This window comes from Phoca vitulina, unplaced genomic scaffold (genome assembly GCF_004348235.1).
Source record: "Phoca vitulina isolate PV1807 unplaced genomic scaffold, GSC_HSeal_1.0 scaffold12, whole genome shotgun sequence".
Lineage (NCBI taxonomy): Eukaryota > Metazoa > Chordata > Mammalia > Carnivora > Phocidae > Phoca > Phoca vitulina.
The window spans coordinates 11,070,833-11,090,755 of NW_022589715.1; the positions used below are offsets into that span (position 1 = coordinate 11,070,833).

General features: G+C 41.5%; 1 protein-coding gene across 4 annotated transcripts in view; it reads left to right on the forward strand.

The window, feature by feature from the left end:
* TMEM87B (transmembrane protein 87B) overlaps positions 1–19,923 on the forward strand; it is a 50,295-nt gene that overhangs the window by 15,802 nt on the left and 14,570 nt on the right. For 2 of the 4 annotated variants that reach the window (XM_032410472.1, XM_032410470.1), the window contains exons 7-14: positions 65–126; positions 359–542; positions 5,248–5,347; positions 9,437–9,530; positions 15,213–15,284; positions 17,228–17,336; positions 17,422–17,480; positions 18,892–18,995. In XM_032410472.1, coding sequence (XP_032266363.1) covers positions 65–126; positions 359–542; positions 5,248–5,347; positions 9,437–9,530; positions 15,213–15,284; positions 17,228–17,336; positions 17,422–17,480; positions 18,892–18,995 — 784 coding nt within the window. Of the gene's footprint in view, positions 1–64; positions 127–358; positions 543–5,247; positions 5,348–9,436; positions 9,531–11,067; positions 11,140–15,212; positions 15,285–17,227; positions 17,337–17,421; positions 17,481–18,891; positions 18,996–19,923 lie in introns of all 4 variants that reach the window. The other 2 variants (XM_032410473.1, XM_032410471.1) reach the window with 2 other exon arrangements.

Below are 19,923 nucleotides of genomic sequence, written 5' to 3' on the forward strand. Positions count from 1 at the left end.
AAAATATAAGAAAAGACTAATGAGTCATTTAATTCTTTAATTTCTTTATCCCCATCTTCACCAGTTTCTCTTTCTATGATTGGGCCTCATGGATATATTTCTGCATCAGATTGGCCTCTGATGATTGTGAGTATTTCTCATCATTTTTTCCTTTTTTTAAAATGAATTTTGTATCCTAATTGGAAACATTAACAATTTAAAGAGCTCAGTGGTGGTATCCCTTAGTAACTAATGCTTGGGTATACCCTCTATTTCTGTTTCCAGAGTGACAGGAAAATAAAAGATACTCGAGTGGAGAAATGTCCATTTTCAAATGATCACAAGGCTTAACTGACTAAAATTGCTTTTCTTCCTACAGTTTTACATGGTGATGTGTATCGTTTATATTTTATATGGCGTACTGTGGCTGATGTGGTCTGCCTGTTATTGGAAAGATATATTAAGAATTCAGTTCTGGATTGCAGCTGTTATTTTCCTGGGAATGCTTGAAAAAGCAGTTTTTTATTCTGAATATCAAAACATCAGCAGCACTGGGCTATCAAGTAAGCTGTGACTCTCTCCATAAATGCAGTATGATCCAGGAGACCCCTAGCATTTGTGAGCAGAGCTGTGGGAGGCCTCCTTTGTACAGTGGTTTGGGAACAGTCGCATTAGAGATGAAGAGGACGAGAGCCAAGAAGGGAATGTCAGAGTGGGGCTCTGATCTAGGCTAGCAGATGTGCTGTCCTCATTTTCTGTTCCCCTGCTTTCCCTCAGTTTCCTCCTGGGGAGAAGAAAACTCCCATTCCAGTGATTGACTTAAAACAACAAAAGTTCCAGGCAGGGGCACTTTCAGTGCTACTAATCCTTTTAACATATTTCTCTGTGTTTTCCCCATACTCTTTCTTCTCTTTTCTCCTCCACAAAAGAAGGAAAATTTGATCCCAGGGAGTAAATTCAGTAGTGTGGGGATGGATGGTGCCTGCAGCCATCTGGCGTTCTCGGTCTCCTCACTCTCACGGAGAACTTCACGTGACCATTGAAGGCCCCTCACGGTTTACACAGGGAGGGCAGGAAGCTGGGCATCTCAGATGTGTCACCCAGATTTCTAGAAGGTAGCGTGCAAAAAGGCCAGAGAAGTAAAGGTACAGTTGCATCACCAAAGCTTTGGAAAGGGAGGTAGCTCAAAAGGGTTGAAAGCTCTCAGGAGTGTGCTTCCGAGCGATCCATTAAAATGATCTTTGTACAGATTTTCATAGGGTGCGGTTATGTCTGCTATTTATTTTTGTAATACTCCAGGAAAAAAAAGAAGAGTGAGTTGGAATATAGATGAAACTGATTTGGCATAATGTTGATAATTACTGAAGCTGAGTATTGGATACATGGGAGTTGATTATACTGCTTTCTTTATATTGGGAAATGTTTATAATTTCCCAAAATGAAAGGATATGTACAAGAGAAGAAAGAAAGGACAAATATCCAGGGAGGCATATTAGAGGTCTTATTACACTATGAGAGGTTTTAGTGATATTTGTGTGTGTGCACGCGCGCTCGCACACTTGCTCTAAACCAAATAATGAAGGAGGGGTGAAGCTGCTGCTCATGGTTCGCCAGGAGAGCATTCTCGAATGTCAAGTAAGGCAGTTGAGCTTTGCTTTTAGTGGTGATCATCTCTTGTCTAGGGAGGGCGGAGGGTGGCCTGAACGTCAGTGAGGAGCAGCAGCAGCCTAAGATACATGAAGGGATGAGAGGCCACTTGCCACCCTCAGGGACTTTAAGCCCTGTGTCTGAGATGACACGAGAAAGCCTTGGAAGAGAAACCACAGGCTGCTGTCGGTGTCTTTGAGGAGTCCTGTGAAAAGGAAGGCGCCAGAAGACGGCATGGCTGCTGCTGTTCCCGATTTTCCCAAGTGGGAATGAAGTCTGTAACCCAGGCTGTCTTGCTGAGCCCTGATCCTGGAAAGATAGACTTTAAAAAAAGTACTGCAGGGACAGGAAACGGTGATTGTTAGGATCCAACATGGGGACCTTAAGAGTAGGTCATGTCAGATTGACTTCTTTTGTGCTTCTAAATTTAGTATATCTGGACTTCTTCAAGGTATTTGACAGCTGTGATTTCTTGTGGACAAGGTGGAGAAATGTGAGCTGAAAACTGGTTGTGCAACCATGTCTGGAGGGCTCGTGCACGTAACCACCCAGCAGCCTTGTCAGTATAGAGCTGTGTTGTCCAGTGTGGTAGCTACAAGCCACATCTGGCTGTTTAAGTAAAATTAAATTAGCAGTTCACTTCCTCAGTTGTCCTAGCTGCATTTCAAATGCTCAGTTTCCACATGTGGCCGGTGATTACTTTATTGGACAGCATAGATGTAGAAATTTCCATCATCCCAGAAACTTCTATTGGACAGCACTGGTCTGGAGCAATGGTTCTCATCCCTGGTTGCACATAAGCATCACTGAAGAACTTTGAAACAATACTAGCGGGGCACCTGGGTGGCTCAGTCGTTAGGCGTCTGCCTTCGGCTCAGGTCATGATCCCGGGGTCCTGGGATCGAGCCCCACATTGGTCTCCCTGCTCGGCAGGGAGCCTGCTTCTCCCTCTCCCACTCCCCCGCTTGTATTCCCTCTCTCACTGTCTCTCTCTCTGTCAAATAAATGAATAAAATCTTAAAAAAAAAAAAAAAAGAGTCTCTTACTAAAAAAATAAATAAAACAATACCAGTGCCAGAGATTGGCATACCTAAGAATTGGTTCTGTTGAGAGGCTTCCCATGTGATTGTAGTGTGCATCTAGGATTGAGAACCACTGGGTTAGAAGGAGGTTTTTTTTTGTTTTGTTTTTGTTTTTTTTAAAGATTTTATTTATTTATTTGAGAGAGCATGAGAGGGGAGACAGTCAGAGGGTGAAGCAGACTCCCCGCTGAGCAGGGAGCCCGATGTGGGACTCGATCCCGGGACTCCAGGATCATGACCTGAGCCAAAGGCAGTCGCTTAACCAACTGAGCCACCCAGGCGCCCCAGGTTAGAAGGAGGTTTTGAATGATGTCTGTCTCAGGTTTCAGACCTTGTTGCTGGTTTATCCTTATTATTCACTTAACGTTCATTGCAGACCTATGCATCTGTAGAGAGCATTCGCTAAAATTTTGTGGACAATGTGATGTTGCAGAGTTGTTAATACTGGGGGTATAGACAATAATTTTAGATGGACCCTTCTCACTTGGAGGTCTTTGAAGGATCAAAGAGTTTTGGTATCCTGAATGGAAAGGTGAAACTTAATAGGCAAGACCTTGAACTTGGGGTTGAAGTACAAATACAAAAATACAAGTGGGAAACTTTTTAAAAGAATTTAAAGGTTGAAGCTGATGAAGAATAAATTCAGCATAGGCAATTACAGGGTGGTTGCCTCCCACTAGCTCCTACAACCTTAGGTAACAGCAGGAGGACTAGCAGTGAAGACTGAGATTCCTGTTTTGCAGGTCCAGCTGTACCAGGAAGGTTGTATAATCACTTTCCTCCAACAGGGAAATAGTCCAGACTGAGCAGCTCATGAAGGAATTTGAAAACACACCACCCTTGAACATTTGTCATCCTAAACCTCTTCACATTCCTCTGTCTTGGAGAGCTCATCCATTGTGTTCCTCCTGAAGCTTAACCTCCTGGCCAGGTGTCTGTCCTGAGCTACAGACCTAGTAGGTGGTCACCTGCTAACCATCTTCTGAATGCCTTGCAGACTTCTCAGTCTCTGTATGGCAGAAAAGGAACTCACCTTTTCTGCCCTTGTACTTGATTCACTCTAGTCCAAACCTCATGCTCCTCCAGATATTCCTGTTAGTGGATGGCCGAGCCAGTCAGCCTTGGCGCCATCCTCTTGCCACCCTCTTCCTCTCCCTCTAGTTCCATATCTGTCTACAAGGCATTTGACAAGGTCTCTTATGATTCCTTGTGCATAAGTTGGTGAATTGTGAGCTGAAAACAAGAATAAGTAGGTGGATTCACTACTGGTTTCTGAATGTCTTTCTGGTTGTCTCCATCTTCACTGCCAGCACTGTGCTCTCATCATCTCTTACCTGCATTTCTGGAATAGCCTCCTGAGCATTTTCCTTGACTGTAGCCTAGTTCCTCTCCAAGCCATTAAGTAGAGCAATCTTGATAAAATAAAGCTGTCAGTTTTATTCCAAGAGTCAGCAAACTTCTTTTGCAAAGGCCAGATAGTAAATATTTTTGGCTTTACAGGCCATCAGTCTCTGTTTCAACTAGTCACCTGCCATTGTAGCACAAAAGCAGCCACAGTCAACATGTAAACAAATGGGCATGGCTGTGTTCCAATAAAACTTTATTTACAAAGGCAGATGTAGGGCCAGATTTGGCCTATGGGCTATAGTTTATCAATTCCTTTTTTACTCCTTGTTTACTGTCATTGACTTCCCACTGCCCTTAGCATAAAATCCAGACTCATAACATGGCCTGAAAACCCTACGTGATTGTCCCTGCCTCTCTCACCACCTCTTCTTGAAATCCCTCATTACACTGTGCTACAGACACACTGAACTTTGACTTCTTGCAGTGTATTTTACTTTTCCTCTTTTCTCCTCCATGCCTCTTCATGTACCATTAATTTTCCTTTCCCCTTTATTTCCCCCAATAGTTAATTTTTACTAGGCCTTCAAATCCTGATTTAAATGTTACTTTTAACCCACTTGTGCCTCCCTCAAGTGTGGATTGGGTTGGCTCGGCTCCCTCATAGTCCTGGGAGATACTATATTGCCTCTAGGGCTCACCATGCTGAGTTCTGTCTACTTACTTGTCCTAACCAGATTATAATCTTCATGAGGGCAGTGATCATGGTGTCTCTTTTCCTGTTATAGCCACACAGTAGGAGCATAAGTGAGTAAATGATGAAGGCATCCTGGAGAAAAGAAAACTCTAGAGGACCTTATGTTTTTCAAATATTTACAAGACAGAAAGAGGGGTATAGTTCTTTGTCATCTCAAGAGGAAGAAAAAGAACAGGGAAATTGAGGGAGACAGCTTTTAGATTGATATAAGCAAGCTGTGCCCAATAGAGATAGCAAATACGGGGTGAATTCTACAGGAAGTAACAGGTTCCCCTCCACTGAGGTTTTGAAGCATCAGTTGGATTAGATGACCTTTAAAGCAAATATGGCTAACTCAGCTGAGGTCCAAATGTGTAGTTACACACAGTACATATTTAGAATTTTGGTGGTAGGCCTCTAGATGTACACAGAATGATTTCTTTTCTTTCCTTCCCTCAGCCCAAGGTTTATTGATATTTGCAGAGTTGATATCTGCGGTGAAGAGGACATTGGCTCGCCTCCTTGTGATCATTGTGAGCTTGGGCTATGGCATTGTGAAGTAAGTATTGGCGTGTTGGAAAGATACTGAGCTTTCAGTCTTGTGACTCCTCCCATCTACATTATGATTCTGTGAGACTGGACACTTCTCAGTATGATCATACAAACCCCATAGGGAAATACCTGCAAGAACGTGTTTTTAAGGCATTTCCAGGTGCTGATCACTTTACATTGTCTCAAAGATCTTGAATTTGAATTCCAGTGGCTTTTTATAGTTAGATGAATAAGCAATCAACTTTAAGGATAGGAAAATTTTAAATGATTCTTAAAGTTCAAACCATTTTCTCTTTCCTAGACATATAGTTATGCTTTTTATGGAGCATGGAGCACCATGCGTGGAGCCCCACATGGGGCTTGAACCCATGACCTCATGATCAAGACCTGAGCTGAGATCAAGAGTCGGATGCTCAACCAACTAAGCCACCCAGGCGCCCCAAGTTATGTTTTTACGATTGTATTTGAGTATTGTAAGGGAGAGAGGACTAAACACCAGGTCAGCAGATTTCAGACTAAAACCTGGCTGTCCAGTGAGGACCCTACTTCTTCTAGACCCTCTGAGGCTCCATCTTTTCTCTCCCATGCCCGTGAGTCACTGGGAATGACCATGGAAGAGCTTGTCCTCTTTATCCTCACTGCCCCTTTGTTTGGACCGTTGTTCTTCCTTCTTTAAAACTCTCCAGTTCCCAGAAGCTCAAGCTTCCAGACTGGATCACCTGCTATATCTTCTTACCGCAGTTGCCTTTCAAGTTCCAGATTTCTCCCCTCATCCCTTAACTCTCCGAGTACTTGCTTCTCTGTCTTTCTCAACACTTCCTGTGTCGGAATTCCCTGTGATTTCAGATCCTGTGAGTAACTGGATCTCGATCTCCCCACCTCGGCTGCTCTCACCTGTCCCTCACCTCAGTTACCGATTCCCACTGCCACTTTCTAGACTTTATTATTATATTTAACTGTACCCTCTTTATCATTGCAAATGTTAATCCTCTTTTCACCTGTCACCTTCTCTGTTTGCCATTTACTTTTCCCAATAGATCAGCCCACTTCATTCTTTGACCCTAGTGTGGCTTCTGGCCTTTTGATCCTGCCACCTTCCATCGATCCTGCAGAGTGCTGAATATCTGCATACACCTGAAGCCCTCTGCCTTTCTCTTTGTCAGCCTCCCTTGAGCCTCAGGCTCGTACCCAAGCAGAAGAATCTGCCTGACCACAGTGCAGGCTCATTTCCCTTCATGACCCAGAACTTTAAGTGCGCCCTTAATGCCCCTCGCAGTTTCTAGATCCTCTTGCCAGTTGATGGTCCTTTTCCCACTCTACAGAACACTATTTTACCCCCTTCTCTCCCCTCCTACCCACCTCCATCTTAGCTGATCTTGGTTCTTTTCTCCCCGAGGAAATGGAAGCCATCAGAAGGGAATTCATTGCATTCCTGCCACCAAATCTGTACCATTCCCCCCATTCTGGACCACATATAGCGTTTTCCTCCTCTTGAAAGGCAATGGTTAAGTCCTGCTCCTGCCCTCGTGCTCTGGATGCCATTACCTCTCATGTGTCAGAGCAGCCGGCTCTGTTTCCTCCGGGGTCATCAGTTTTCCTGAGCTGCGTCGCTGCCAACAGCATGCTGTCACTTCGGTCATCTTCCAAAGCAAATCACCCTCCATCCCAGCCGGCCCTCTCCTCTGCTTCTCCTTCATTTCTCTTCATCCCTGTGCAGCATCATTTCTCAGATGCATTGTCTGTGGTTGCCAGTTGGTTGCCATAAGGTCTAGAGGACCTTATTTTCCCTCATTTTCTTCCCTCATTTTCTTCTGAACATACCCTAGTGAGGTTTTGCCTCCACTCCTCCATCGAGACTGCTCTTGTCAATCACCTGGACCTCTGTTGCCAAACCACATGGCCTTGCTCAGGCTTTGTGCAAGGGCCCTGTGGCAGCTTGAGTCTTGGAGCCCTGGCCGCTCCTCCCAGCCCCCCTGCTAGACTCTGTCTTCCTGAGCTCCAGCACTGAAGTGCCCCAGGCTCAGGCCCCAGACCTCTGTTCCAGCGACTCGCACCCCTGGGGCACGTTCATCCAGTTTCTTGGCTCTAACGTCAGGACACATCCAGAGTGAACCCACCCCTCCCTTCCACAGCCACCACCCTGGGTCCAAACACCATCTTCTCTCCCTGGACGACTTCAGTACCCTCCTAACTGGTTTCCCTGCATCTGCCCTGGTCTGTCAGTCTTTTCAGACAGCAGCAGCCAAGATGATCCTTTTTAAATGTAACTAAGATCTCATTACTTTTCTGCTCATCTCGCTCAATAAATCCAATTCCCTTCTGTGGTTTTTTAGATGGCTGATCTCACCTCTTGCTGCTCTTCCTTTTTGAACACTCTGCTCTGTCCTGCTGGCTTTCTTGCTGTTGCTGTTCCTTAAACACAACAGACACTTCCCCACAGTGCCATAAAGGCTTCTGCCTGTAAGCGTCTTCCCCCCAGATCCCAGGCGTGGTTTGCTTCCTCACTCTTTTTTTTTTTTAAGATTTTATTTATTTATTTGACAGAGAGACAGCAAGAGCGAGAGATGGAACACAAGCAGCGGGAGTGGGAGAGGGAGAAGCAGGCTTCCCGCAGAGCAGGGAGCCCGACGCGGGGCTCGATCCCAGGACCCTAGGATCATGACCTGAGCTGAAGGCAGACGCTTAATGACTGAGCCACTCAGGCGCCCTGCTTCCTCACTCTTGTCTCTGCTCACCATCCTCTCCCAGAGAGGCTAGTGCTGTTGGAATTCCCAGTGTGGTGCACACCCTCGGTCACTCTGATCCTCACCCCTTTCAGAGCACCGCTTGATGCATATGTTAGGAGTTGTTGTCTTGCCCCCACTTGGAGTAGAAGCTTTGCCTATCTTGTGTCCTGTTGCTTCTTAAGGCCCAGCACGGTCCCTGGCACATAGTAGGCACTCAGTGAATATGCGCTGAATGCACATACATGTGCTTGTGAGCTTGAGATTGGTGTAGTTAGCAAGATTTTAGCCAGGAAACCTTTTTTCCACTGGGTATTTATTAAGATTCCTTCTCAAGTGCTTTTTGGGGTCTTGGGAGGTTTGTTTGTTTTTGGCCTTAATACAGTATACAAAACACAGAGTCCTCATGTGGAATCTTGTACCTCATAATTCTAGTTACAAACTTCAGAGCACTCATGGTTCTGGCTGTTGGAAGGTTCCAGTTAGGGGCTGTAATGAGTCAGAATTTAGATGAACTAAATCAGATACAGTCTTCAATATAAGCTGTGGATATTAGTTTAATTTTTAGTTAGATTTTGTTTTAAAGTGACTACATTAAGTATTTTTCTAAAATCAATTTTTTTCCTAATCACTCTGGCAAGAGGGTTTTTGAGCTGAAACGTTTGTGCTATAGATTTGCAAATTTCATGAAATTTCAGTTCTGTTTTCAAATTACTCATCACAAAAATTACTGCCTTTGCATTTTCCCAAATCATTGATATTTTTAAGAATCAAAAATGTTATTTTAATTCTTTCCAGTGTAAAGAATGGAAACTACAGTGTGTTAGCACTCTTGTTTTGGACATTGAGAGAAGAAAGGGAATAGAATTCGATCTCCTAATACTCCTGTTCTTTTTCTGCCCAAGTCAGAAAATCAGTGGATTATCTCTAACAAACGTATCCCAGAACAGTTTTTAATTAATGTTCATGAAAGAATTAAGTTACTGTTTCTGCCAGTGACACTTAGAAGTTGGCACTTAGCCTCCTAGGTTTCCTCAGGCTACTCTTCCATCCGGTGCAATGAGTACTTGTGTTAATGCTAATCCTCTGGCACCTGGGTGGTCTCAACGTGTTGCTTCATGGGCATCAGTACAGCTTCTAGTTCTAGAGAAGGAGGCCCATTTCTCCTGAGCCTGTTTCTGCCCTGTTCCTGGAAAAGAGGCTATTTTTTAAACCCGAGGAAGCAGAGGCCGGATGGGGGGGGGGGGCAGACTGATTTGATTAGATAATAACTTCTCTGTGTTGGAAATGGGATCAGTTACTGTATTCAGATGCATTTTACTTACCGGTGCTTTTTCTTTTTCTTTTTTTCTGTTTCCTCTTCCTCATTCCAGGCCCCGTTTAGGAACAGTCATGCACCGGGTGGTCGGACTGGGGATTCTTTACTTTATCTTCGCAGCTATTGAAGGCGTGATGAGAGTTATTGGGGTAAAAGCCACATGTTTCCACTTCATCCCTTTTTGTTGTTGCTATGAAATAGGATTTTACTTTACATCTCCTGAGATGAATTTTTAAAGACAGGACATTTATGAAAAAGGCCCAATTTGAGCTTTTTTTTTTTTTCCCCTATGGAATATTTCCCTTTTTAAATACTTCCTGAAAGTAGTAGAAGTCCAGACAGAGCACTTCTTAAAATATGACCGATTATGAAGGCACCACTTGATGTCATCCCAGGAATTAGCTCTATCTCAAAAATGCTCATGGTTATTCTTTATAAAGAACATTTGTCTTTGTCATTATACAGTCTGAACACATTCATTTCTTCCTTAACCCATGGTCTAAACATGTGGAAGTGAACAGAATTAACTGTATCCTTCACACATGCAGACATTACATCTCATCACTCTTAAGTCTCATTTGGTTATAAGTATTCTCTGACTCTTGTGGACTCAGTGTTTGGGGATTCAGCAGACTCCATTCTTGCAAGAACCATGAGAAGGTAGTGTCCATGGGGAAATGACTCAGGTGATGTAGGCAGCAAATACTTCACTCTCTAAGAAGAGGCAGAACATTTATATCTGGGAAAACCCCTAGATTTCTAGCTCTCCGTTTTTCTTAATAATATGGCTGACGACTGAGTGATTAAGCAGCTTATTATATTTTGCTTGATTCAAAGAACCTAGTAATTTTTACCCAAAATATCTTTTGGACTGGATGTGTAAATCAGATCACTGCACAGAGTGAATGATCTTATGTTGCCAATTAAGTTTACTTCACATATTTTGATCTTGAAGCAGGCCATTTGTTCAATTTGTTAAAAGCCTCGTTCTTCTTTCTATTATCTTTGATACATCTGCCTTCTGTATTAGATACACCTGCTCTTTCCATCTTTGACTCTTTGAAAGGTACATTTATTCTTATTTTTAGACTAGTGAAGAGCTTTGCATTTATGTATATAATTTACAGGAACTAGTCTTTGCTAGAAAGAAAAAAGATAAATATCCCACATGCAGATATGGTATATACATTGTATTTCTTTAAAATTTTACATAGCCAATGTCTTCAGTATAACTTTTAAATATGATTTTCTGTCAACTTGTAATTAAAGTGTCTCACCTATGGTTTGTTTTTACCATTCCACACTTCCTTTTTTTTTTTCCATGTCCCTTCACAGGTAGTAGGAGAGATCAGGAGTCCATTTCATTAGTGGCCCTGGTGGTAGGTTTGGTGTGGAGAGGGGAGAGATTGAAATTGACCTAAGTGGGGCTGGGGACATGACACATTTTATTTGCCATTCCATAATACAATTTTACATTGTAATTGAACAGGTAGATGACAAGCTAACATCTGTTGCTGCCAAAACAAAAATTTCCATGAGCTTAGACACAATTTTATTAGGAATAAAAATTTTATGTGGCTTTTGTAAAGTGATGAGATGAGCTAAATTGTTTTTCTTTTTCATATAATTTCTATAATATAATGAAACGTTTACATTCAGGTTTTATCCCCTATTTTTATCTTTCAGGGTTCTAACCATTTAGCTGTTATTTTTGGTGACATTATTTTGGCAGTTATTGACTCCATTTTTATATGGTTTATATCCTTTACTATGTCCTAAAGTAGTTTGTTGTATCATTAAAATCAGATTACTTTCAGTTTGTATTTATAATAATAGAAAGAAATAATAGGTATACATTATTTTTAACCTCAGTATAGGAATTTAGTTGAAGGTGAAAAAGCAATAGTTCCCCAAACAAAGAATATCTTTATTTTTTCTGTTAGTTCAGCAAACTTAAGTACTTACTGTGTGCCCCATGCTTAGGAGGCAGAGAAGAAAAAGGTATTGTCCCTGCCTTTAAGGAATTCACACTCTGGGAGGGAAGACAAACATATAACTAGGAGCAATAATAGCAATAGAAATTGCCATTTTAAAGAGGTGCTATGCAAACAGAGGAAAGAGAAAGTAATTCTAGTGCAAAAATCAGGAAAGACTTCACAGAGATGGTGACATTAAATTGTGACCGAGAGGGCGCCTGGGTGGCTCAGTTGGTTAAGCGACTGCCTTCGGCTCAGGTCATGATCCTGGAGTCCCCGGATCGAGTCCCACATCAGGCTCCCTGCTCGGCGGGGAGTCTGCTTCTCCCTCTGACCCTCCCCCCCTCATGCTCTCTCTCTCTCAAATAAATAAATAAAATCTTTAAAAAAAAAAAATAAATAAATAAATAAATAAATAAATTGTGACCGAGAGGACAGATGAGGTTAACTGGGGAAAGAATTGGGGAAAAGGCATCCTGGGAAGAATTGAGGGGAAGCGTGAAAATACGGGTGCAGTGATAGAATGTCCCAGAGTAGCTTGCCTGTAAGTGGACATATGTGGGAGAATCATGGAAGGTGGGACCAGAAGGGAAAGATAGAATGACGTGCTCAAGAGTCTCAAGTTCCTTCTGCAGGGAGAAAGGAAAGGGGAATGAAAGCTGCACAGGTGAGTAGCATGGTGAAATCTGTGTTAGAAAGAACCCAAGAATGACGTTTAAAAATGACCTGGAAGGGGCACCTGGCTGACTCAGCTGGAAGAGTGTGCAACTCTTTTTTTTTTTTTTTTTTTTTTTAAGATTTTATCTATCTATCTGACAGAGCGCACAAGCAGGGGGAGGGGCAGAGGGAGAAACAGGCTCCCCACTGAGCAGGGAGCCTGATGCAGGGCTTGATTCCAGGACCCTAGGATCACGACCTGAGCCGAAGGCAGATGCTTAACCAACTGAGCCACCCAGGTGCCCCCAAGAGCATGCAACTCTTGATCTCAGGGTTTTAAGTCCATACCCCACGTTGGGTGTAGAAATTATTTAAAATCATATAAAAATAAAAATATAAAAATGACCTGGAAAAGGAAAGTCTAGAACCTAGAGATAGGAAGTCTGGTAAAGAGTCATTTGCAGTAGTCCAAAAAAGAGATGGTGAGGTTAAAAATAGGGCAGAGGGAATGAAAAAAAGACTCCAGATGATAGACTTAGTAGAAATGGGTGGGAAAAGAAGGGAGAGAGCTCCAGAAAGGTCTTGCTGTCTCATTTGGGTGGCTGGGGACAGTGTTGCCATCCCCAAGGCAATGAACTTAGGGAAGGGACCATAATGGATGAAGTGTGAGCTGCCTAGGGCATTAGTGTTAAGTAGAGAGTTGGAAATCCCAGTCAGGGTTTGTAAGAGGAATTGGAATGGTGAAGGTTGGAGGTCATCTTCGTGTGAGAGTAGGTCGCAGCCCATGGAAGCAAGCCAAGAACATGTAGACCAGAGAGAGGAAAGGACCAGGATGGTGCCCAGTGGGGGTGGAAATGTGCATGAAAGGAACACCAGGGTGAAGGGAAGTAGAAGAACCCAGAAATTGTCCTGGGGTGAAGCTTTGGTAAGGAAGGGTGGTCAATAGTGACCAGTACTACAGAGAGATGAACTGCCAAGGTGCACCTGGCTTTGGTCATTCCAGAGGTCACAAATGGGACAGCAGGAGAGCAGGCTCAGTGATGCTGGTGGGACAGAAGCCATGTTACAGCAGGAGAAGTTTTAGATGCATGGTAACCCATCCTTGAGGACGCTCCTCACTGCTTCAGTGACTTCAGTGGAGTCTGGGAAATTCCATTCTTTTTAACTCCGAGGCAGAACCCTCAAATATGCATTCGTGGAAATGGGAGGAACTCTAAAGAAACTGTGACCTGGTCAGAGCAGAATGCAGTGTTATGCATATCCCAGAACATTATTTTTATCTCTTTCTTCTGCATTTACATCCTCTTTGAAACTCTTTTCTCTAGATAGATTTTTTTACCAAGTTTTTTTTGTTTCCACTGTCTTCGATACTTGTCTTTTTGCTTTTAATATTAAACGTTCTTTTGTTTCTTTGTAATTCCTTTCCATTTCCTCATCTTTATCTCTCACAGGGAGGCCAGAGAGGGCTTCAGGTTGTCTCTGTTCCTCCTCTGCAAGGAAGCACCCCTTTCTGCAGGCACACTAATAGACATGGCCCTTTCTCAGCCCCCTGTGGGTGGTTTCTCCGAAACCCAGTCTGTCTGCTCTTTAAACTCCCTCTTTGTGAATTTTTAGTATGCTTCCAAGTTAAAAACCAAAGAAAAAAGCCTTTTAATTTACCATCCCTTCTCTCTAAAGCAGTGGTTCTTAGCCTTGTTTGGGTCTTGGGACCAAAGATGCCCTTGAAAGTCGAATGAAAGCTGGGGAGCCTCTTTTTACAAGATAGAAACACACACCCCACAAAAGTGTTGCCTGCAGTGGGGCATTTAAAAGCCTTCAAAATTATATCCATGGATTCCCTACTGTCTGAAGAGTATCTAGTTAAGAAATAACACCTGATTTAAAGAGTTGTTTCTGACCAAACTTGCTTAAAAATCTGTTCTACTTCTGGTCGAAGATACTAGTTTAGAATCCAAGTTTGTTGAAAGAAATTATAGTTAAATACATCTTATCTTTTCCAAGAATGATACTAATCTTATTGTAGTATAATTTTTATGTTTTCCACATGAAAACACATTTAAAGACATTGAGCTGTTGAAAAGGTCAACTACAGTCCTCAGTTCTGCCCATGACCAGTGCTCTGGCCATGAGAGCTCATCCCCAGGGGCCATGGTACCTGTTCTGCTGCAGCCCCATCACTTGTTAGGGATGCTTAGCTGGCCTGAGGAGAAGGGGCAGGCAGGATGAACATACCTGGCATCAGGGTCGGCAGGCGGTGCCGGGGAACCTAGCTGTTAGTCTCAGCATTGCCAGCTCCAGATCTTAACTTCTTCCCTTCTGTCATTGTGCATTTACAAAGTGAGCTTAGGATATCTGCTTAATTTGGAATTGTCTTGTCTCCAAAATTATATATGCTTGGAGCCTTTAATAAGTTAGCAAGTATGTTCTTCAGTCAACTAATTGAGCTATAGACATGGCATTTTTAAAAATCTGTATTATCTTTTACCCTGGTAATTTACAGATACGTATTTCAAAGATTTCTTGTTCTTAACCATGCACAAGGTAGTTCACTGGGAAAACCAGTAATGCAGCTTGGCAGAAAATTCCAAAGACAAGCAGCTCTAAAGGCCCAATTCCATCTGGATTTGAATGAGGGTAATTTATCACCTTTATGGACAGCGTTGACTTTGGGGTCTGTTCCAACATACAATGAGCCAAATTGGAGTGGGGAGATAAGGAAAACAAGGGAAAAGATTGAGTTTGCTTAATGATTAATACTTTTAATAAAGGTGTTAGAAATAAAAGTCATAAAGAAATCCAGAAATTAAAATTATCTTGGTTAGTGTTTCATGGTGAGAGAAAGAAAACTTAGTACCCATTTCAGCTTGAACCTGAATTTCCTATGTTTGCTTTCAGATGGTTATTTGGCAGTTTTCTTTACTGAAATGAGAAGTCTGCATTTTCTGTACAGGAAGAGTAGATTTCTTAAATGATTACAAATGGCAAGCAAAAGAAGCAGGTCTACATATATACAGAACCTAGTGCTTGTGTAATGACCCTGCTTCCTTTGCTTTGATGAACCTAACACAGCTATCCTGTAAGAATCTGGTTCTCAAGGAAAGAAGAAATAAGTTGAAAAATTCAAAGCCATTGCTTTTCTCATGAAGCCCTCTTCCTCTTTTTTTCTGCTTATTTTAATTTTTTGCTGTTTTGCTGCAGGCAAATGACTCTGATCTTGTGCTTCTGGCCAGTCTCCCTCTCTCTCTTCTTGACTCTGGCTTGTGCTGGTGGATATCCTTTTCCTACTGCAGCAACACGTTCCCGTTGCTTCTCACCTAAGGATAACTGGGCCTGTTTGCTTTCGTAACCACTTTCCTTTAAAGGGAGAAATGATTTAAGCTTTACTTAAATTTAACAGTGTCTTGGTAAGTGGAGGTTTAGGCAGTTTTGAATTTGCTTTTGATCTTTTTATTCCTCAACTTCTCAGAAATACTTTTGAATTATTCAATGTGACCATATTTTTAACATAGAAAATTCATTTTAGTCAAGAATTTTTTAAAAGCGTTTGTCTTGATAATGTTAAAAGAATACAGTATATTTACTGTTCTGTAAATTCTGACAGTAGCCTTAATTGGTTGAATTGTGTTATTTTAGAAATTGATCTTCTTTTGTAACTCACTGGTCATTTAGGAAGACTGAATAGCAGTTTTGGTAATTTGAGTACTACCATGAAGTTTCTGATTCATGAAGTATTTGGAATTTAAAATAGGCATAAATCTAAAGTTTGCCACTTCCAGTCTCTTGCTCCGCTCTGTTATGTTCAGTATACGGTTCATGAACAAAGCTTGATGGTATGCTCCAGAGGAAGCAACTCCCATTTACAAAGAGTGCTCTGGCTTGAGTCCCAGCTTCACTGCCAAGGTGTCAGTGGAGAAGCCTCTTTTTGCTTCTTCATACATGACAGTGTTGAGCTTTACCTGATCCCTGTGCTCCTGGAAAACAGTCATGGTTAAGAAAACCTCCACCCTTTGTGTTCCGGGGAAAGGCTTACTTCAAAGGACTTACATGAGACATAAGTCCCATAGGACTTACATGAGACTCCCAGATGCCCCCTTGTTACCTATGACAAGGCCAGACACAGACCTGTGTACGTGCTGACCAATCTGGCCAGAACGCCAGCCTGGGCCAGACTAAGCAGTCTCCCTCCCTAGGTCCCTGAGCTTTCATCCACCACAGCCCTTCTCAGTGGCCCCTCTCGAGAATCTGCACACCTCAGGGAAAGTCGTTCCCTGAGCAGCTGTCCAGTCATGCCACCCACTTCCCCACACCTGCTTTCTAGTCTTGTTTACCCCTCCCTACAAAATCAAAGCCCTGTCTGGCCTGACCTGTGGGACTCTTGCAGCTCTTAGAGTTGGAACATCCTCCCCATGGCAATAAGCCTCCTCTGCCTGTTGCAGTAATTTTTTGAATGAAGTTTCTCCTTACCTAAGTCCAGATTTGTTTTATTTAACGTATTTCATTTTTCAATTTATATATTGGAATTTAATAGATGACCTCCCTTCTTTTTTCTTTTTTTTTTTTTAAGATTTTATTTATTTATTTGACAGAGAGAGACACAGTGAGAGAAGGAACACAAGCAGGGGGAGTGGGAAAGGACGAAGCAGGCTTCCCGCCGAGCAGGGAGCCTGATGTGGGGCTCAATCCCAGGACCCTGGGATCATGACCTGAGCCGAAGGCAGATGCTTAACGACTGAGCCACCCAGGCGCCCCTGTTGACCTCCCTTCTTAATTATGGTCATTCAGAGGATAAAAAGAGAGTAGACTGGAAAGAAGAAAATAAGAAAGAAACAGAGACAAAAAGCACAAGCCTAAGGGCATGTCATAATGTGATCTGTTAAGAGTGTCTGGCCTAAGGTGGCTCGTTTTTTAGTGTATATACTGCTGTATCCTATGTTTTGGGAGCTTGACATTGAAGGAGAACATAGGGCTTCTTGCTTGTTGTCTTCCTCAAAGTTTATGTAGTTCAGACAATGGTAAATTGCAAAACAAAATCTGCGATAAAATCAGTATCATAATCATATAATATTGGCTAAAATAATATTTTTTCTGTTTTTATAGGAACTATATTTAGCAGTACTAATTTTAGAAATGTAGGAGATTCTTATTTTGTTTTTAAACTTTGTATTGTACAAACTTTGTTTGTATTTAAAATGTTTTTCCTTAACTTTTTGCACATATTTATAAGTTTGGCGCAAACTATGAAGACTCTAAGGCTAAGAAAGAACACAGTGAAATTTTCTTTATACAGGCACTTTACAAATACTCTGATCTTTGCCGTACTAGGTAAGCTATTTAATTTTTCTTATTATAATAAATTATTTTAGTATTGCATGTTCCTTCAGAGGTGACTCTTTTTGGTGTGTTTCAGCTTCTATAGTGTTTATGGTGTGGACAACCAAGACATTTAGAATTGCAAAATGTCAATCAGTAAGTATAATCTTCCTATTTAAAGTTTTCATTTTTAATTATACTATTTTGGGTAATTTTGAAGAATTTAGTTAGTGTTTGTAAACAGGTAATTTTAGTGGAGATTTTCAGTTTAGTTTGAATTATTTTACAGAAAATTATAAGAACTTTTGCCTCCTTTAAATGAATCTGAAAATATTCCTCCTAAATCTACTTGTCCAATTATGTTCTTTTCTCAACTTCCCCTTTATATATTTTGAAAAATAATTACCTTCCTATATAACATAAGGTAACAGGAAAGCTTTCTCTTCTTGCATACCATGAAATTGGGTTTTTGGTATGTAAATGGGACTGTAAACCTTAAGTCTGACATGTTTCTAAGGTGGTACACTCATTATGAACATTCAGGAGATACTCTCTGTGGGTTCTTTAGGTAGAAGGTACATTTCTTAGACTTAAAATTTAAAAGGCCTTTTTGGGGGCTTCTTGATTTAGAGCTAGTCTCTAGTTCTAAATAAACATTACAGACAGCCCTCTGTGCATCCTAGACTTCTGCCTTAGGGATAATTTAGTGAGAGAAGAAACTGAACTTTCTGGAATTTCTTTTTTCTCCTCCTGTCACCTTAGGGTTTTTCACCTGGAGTTCTAAGTATATCTTTTGGATTTTTATTTTTGTTTTGTAAATCTTTCTGTTGACCCTAAAATTTTATGGAAAGGAATGTTTATAATGTTAAACAGCCCTTTAGAAACATTTCAAACAATGTATAATAAAATCTCCTGTCTTACTAAAAGCAAAATAACTTATTGGGAAAAATATTGCATCGAGATCTTCACGTCGGAAATTCTAATACCATCCATGTCAAAAGTACCCATTGTGAACTTGCTTCTGATTGTCTTGTTAACCTGCCTCATGACTATTCTCATCCAGAAAATAGATTAAATGACCTCCGAAGCCCCTTTAAACACTAATTCTTTTTTTTAAGACTTTATTTATTTGTCAAAGAGAGAGAACGCGCGCAAGCACAAGCAGGGGGAGTGGCAGGCAGAGGGAGAAGTAGGCTCCCCGTGAGCAAAGAGCCCGATGCGGGACTTGATCCCAGAACCCTGAGATCATGACCTGAGCCGAAGGCTGACGCTTAACCGACTGAGCCACCCAGGCGCCCCTAAACACTAATTCTTTATGATACTGTAGTATATAATTTGTGTTAGGGTTTTATTTATCTGATTGGTTATAAGGCTGAAGTAGGCATTCATGTTAATTTGATGAAGATAGCATTTCTTAGTTTTTATTTTCTTAAAAAAACATATACATATTTGGAAGATGGACTGGTTGGAAAGATTTCATTAGTGTTTGTCATTGTACACTATTTGAATAGGAAATCTGTGTTTATCAGAAAATTAATATTTCATGTTTGAATTGTCCTTGTTACAGGATTGGATGGAACGCTGGGTTGATGATGCATTTTGGAGCTTCCTTTTTTCACTTATCCTTATTGTAATAATGTTTTTGTGGAGACCATCAGCAAACAATCAGAGGTACCTAACATGGGAAAATTCACATTTGGCAAGCATTTGTTGATCACTGCTACTGTGTTCAAATAAAAACACATTTATAGAAACTGAGGCAGTAGTCTTCACTTTTAAAGGAGTACACAGTCAACTAGGGAGACAGATATAATGTAAGACAGTGAAATAAGATGTATAAACTAGGAAGTCCAGGGGGAAGACTGAAGAGGGTTGAGGAAGCCTCCTTGAAAGGCAGCATCTTCCTCGAGGAAAGAAGCAGAACCGTGAAAAGCTGAGCTGAGAAAGAATGTACATTTTCTGAGGTAGTGGGGGAAAACATGGTATACCTTGGAGGTCATTGAGGCATGCATTTTGATTAATACTACTTACATTGGAGGGAAATAAAGCTTGAAAGGAAAAGTGGAACCAAAATATAAGGAGCTTGAGTTGGTAAGTTCAGGCTGTACCATTGGTTGCATATGATAGGAAGGCCACCTGCCCTTGCCTCACTCCGCTTCCCCAAGGAGAGGGCTGTGAAGTTTCTTGAATGCCTTTCTAAGGAAAAATGGAAAAGTATATACCAGTGTGTGTTTCTCCCTCTCTTTTTAAAAGTGTATAGTAATTGGGACACCTGGGTGGCACAGTCGGTTAGGCGTCTTGACTCTTGGTTTTGGCTCAGGTCGTGATCTCAGGGTGGTGAGATCAAACCCCGAGTCAGGTTCTACACTCAGTGCAGAGTCTGCTTAAGACTGTCTCCTCTGCCCCACCCCACTGTGCGAGCATGCACACACACTCTCTCTCTTTATGTAAAATAAATAGATAAATCTTTTTTTAAAAAGTATATAATAATTATACAAAAGTATGTACATACACATATACACCATTCTGCACCTTCTTATTTAAGATCTATCTTTCCATATCATCTTGTATAGCTCTACCACATTTTTTTTTAAAGTAG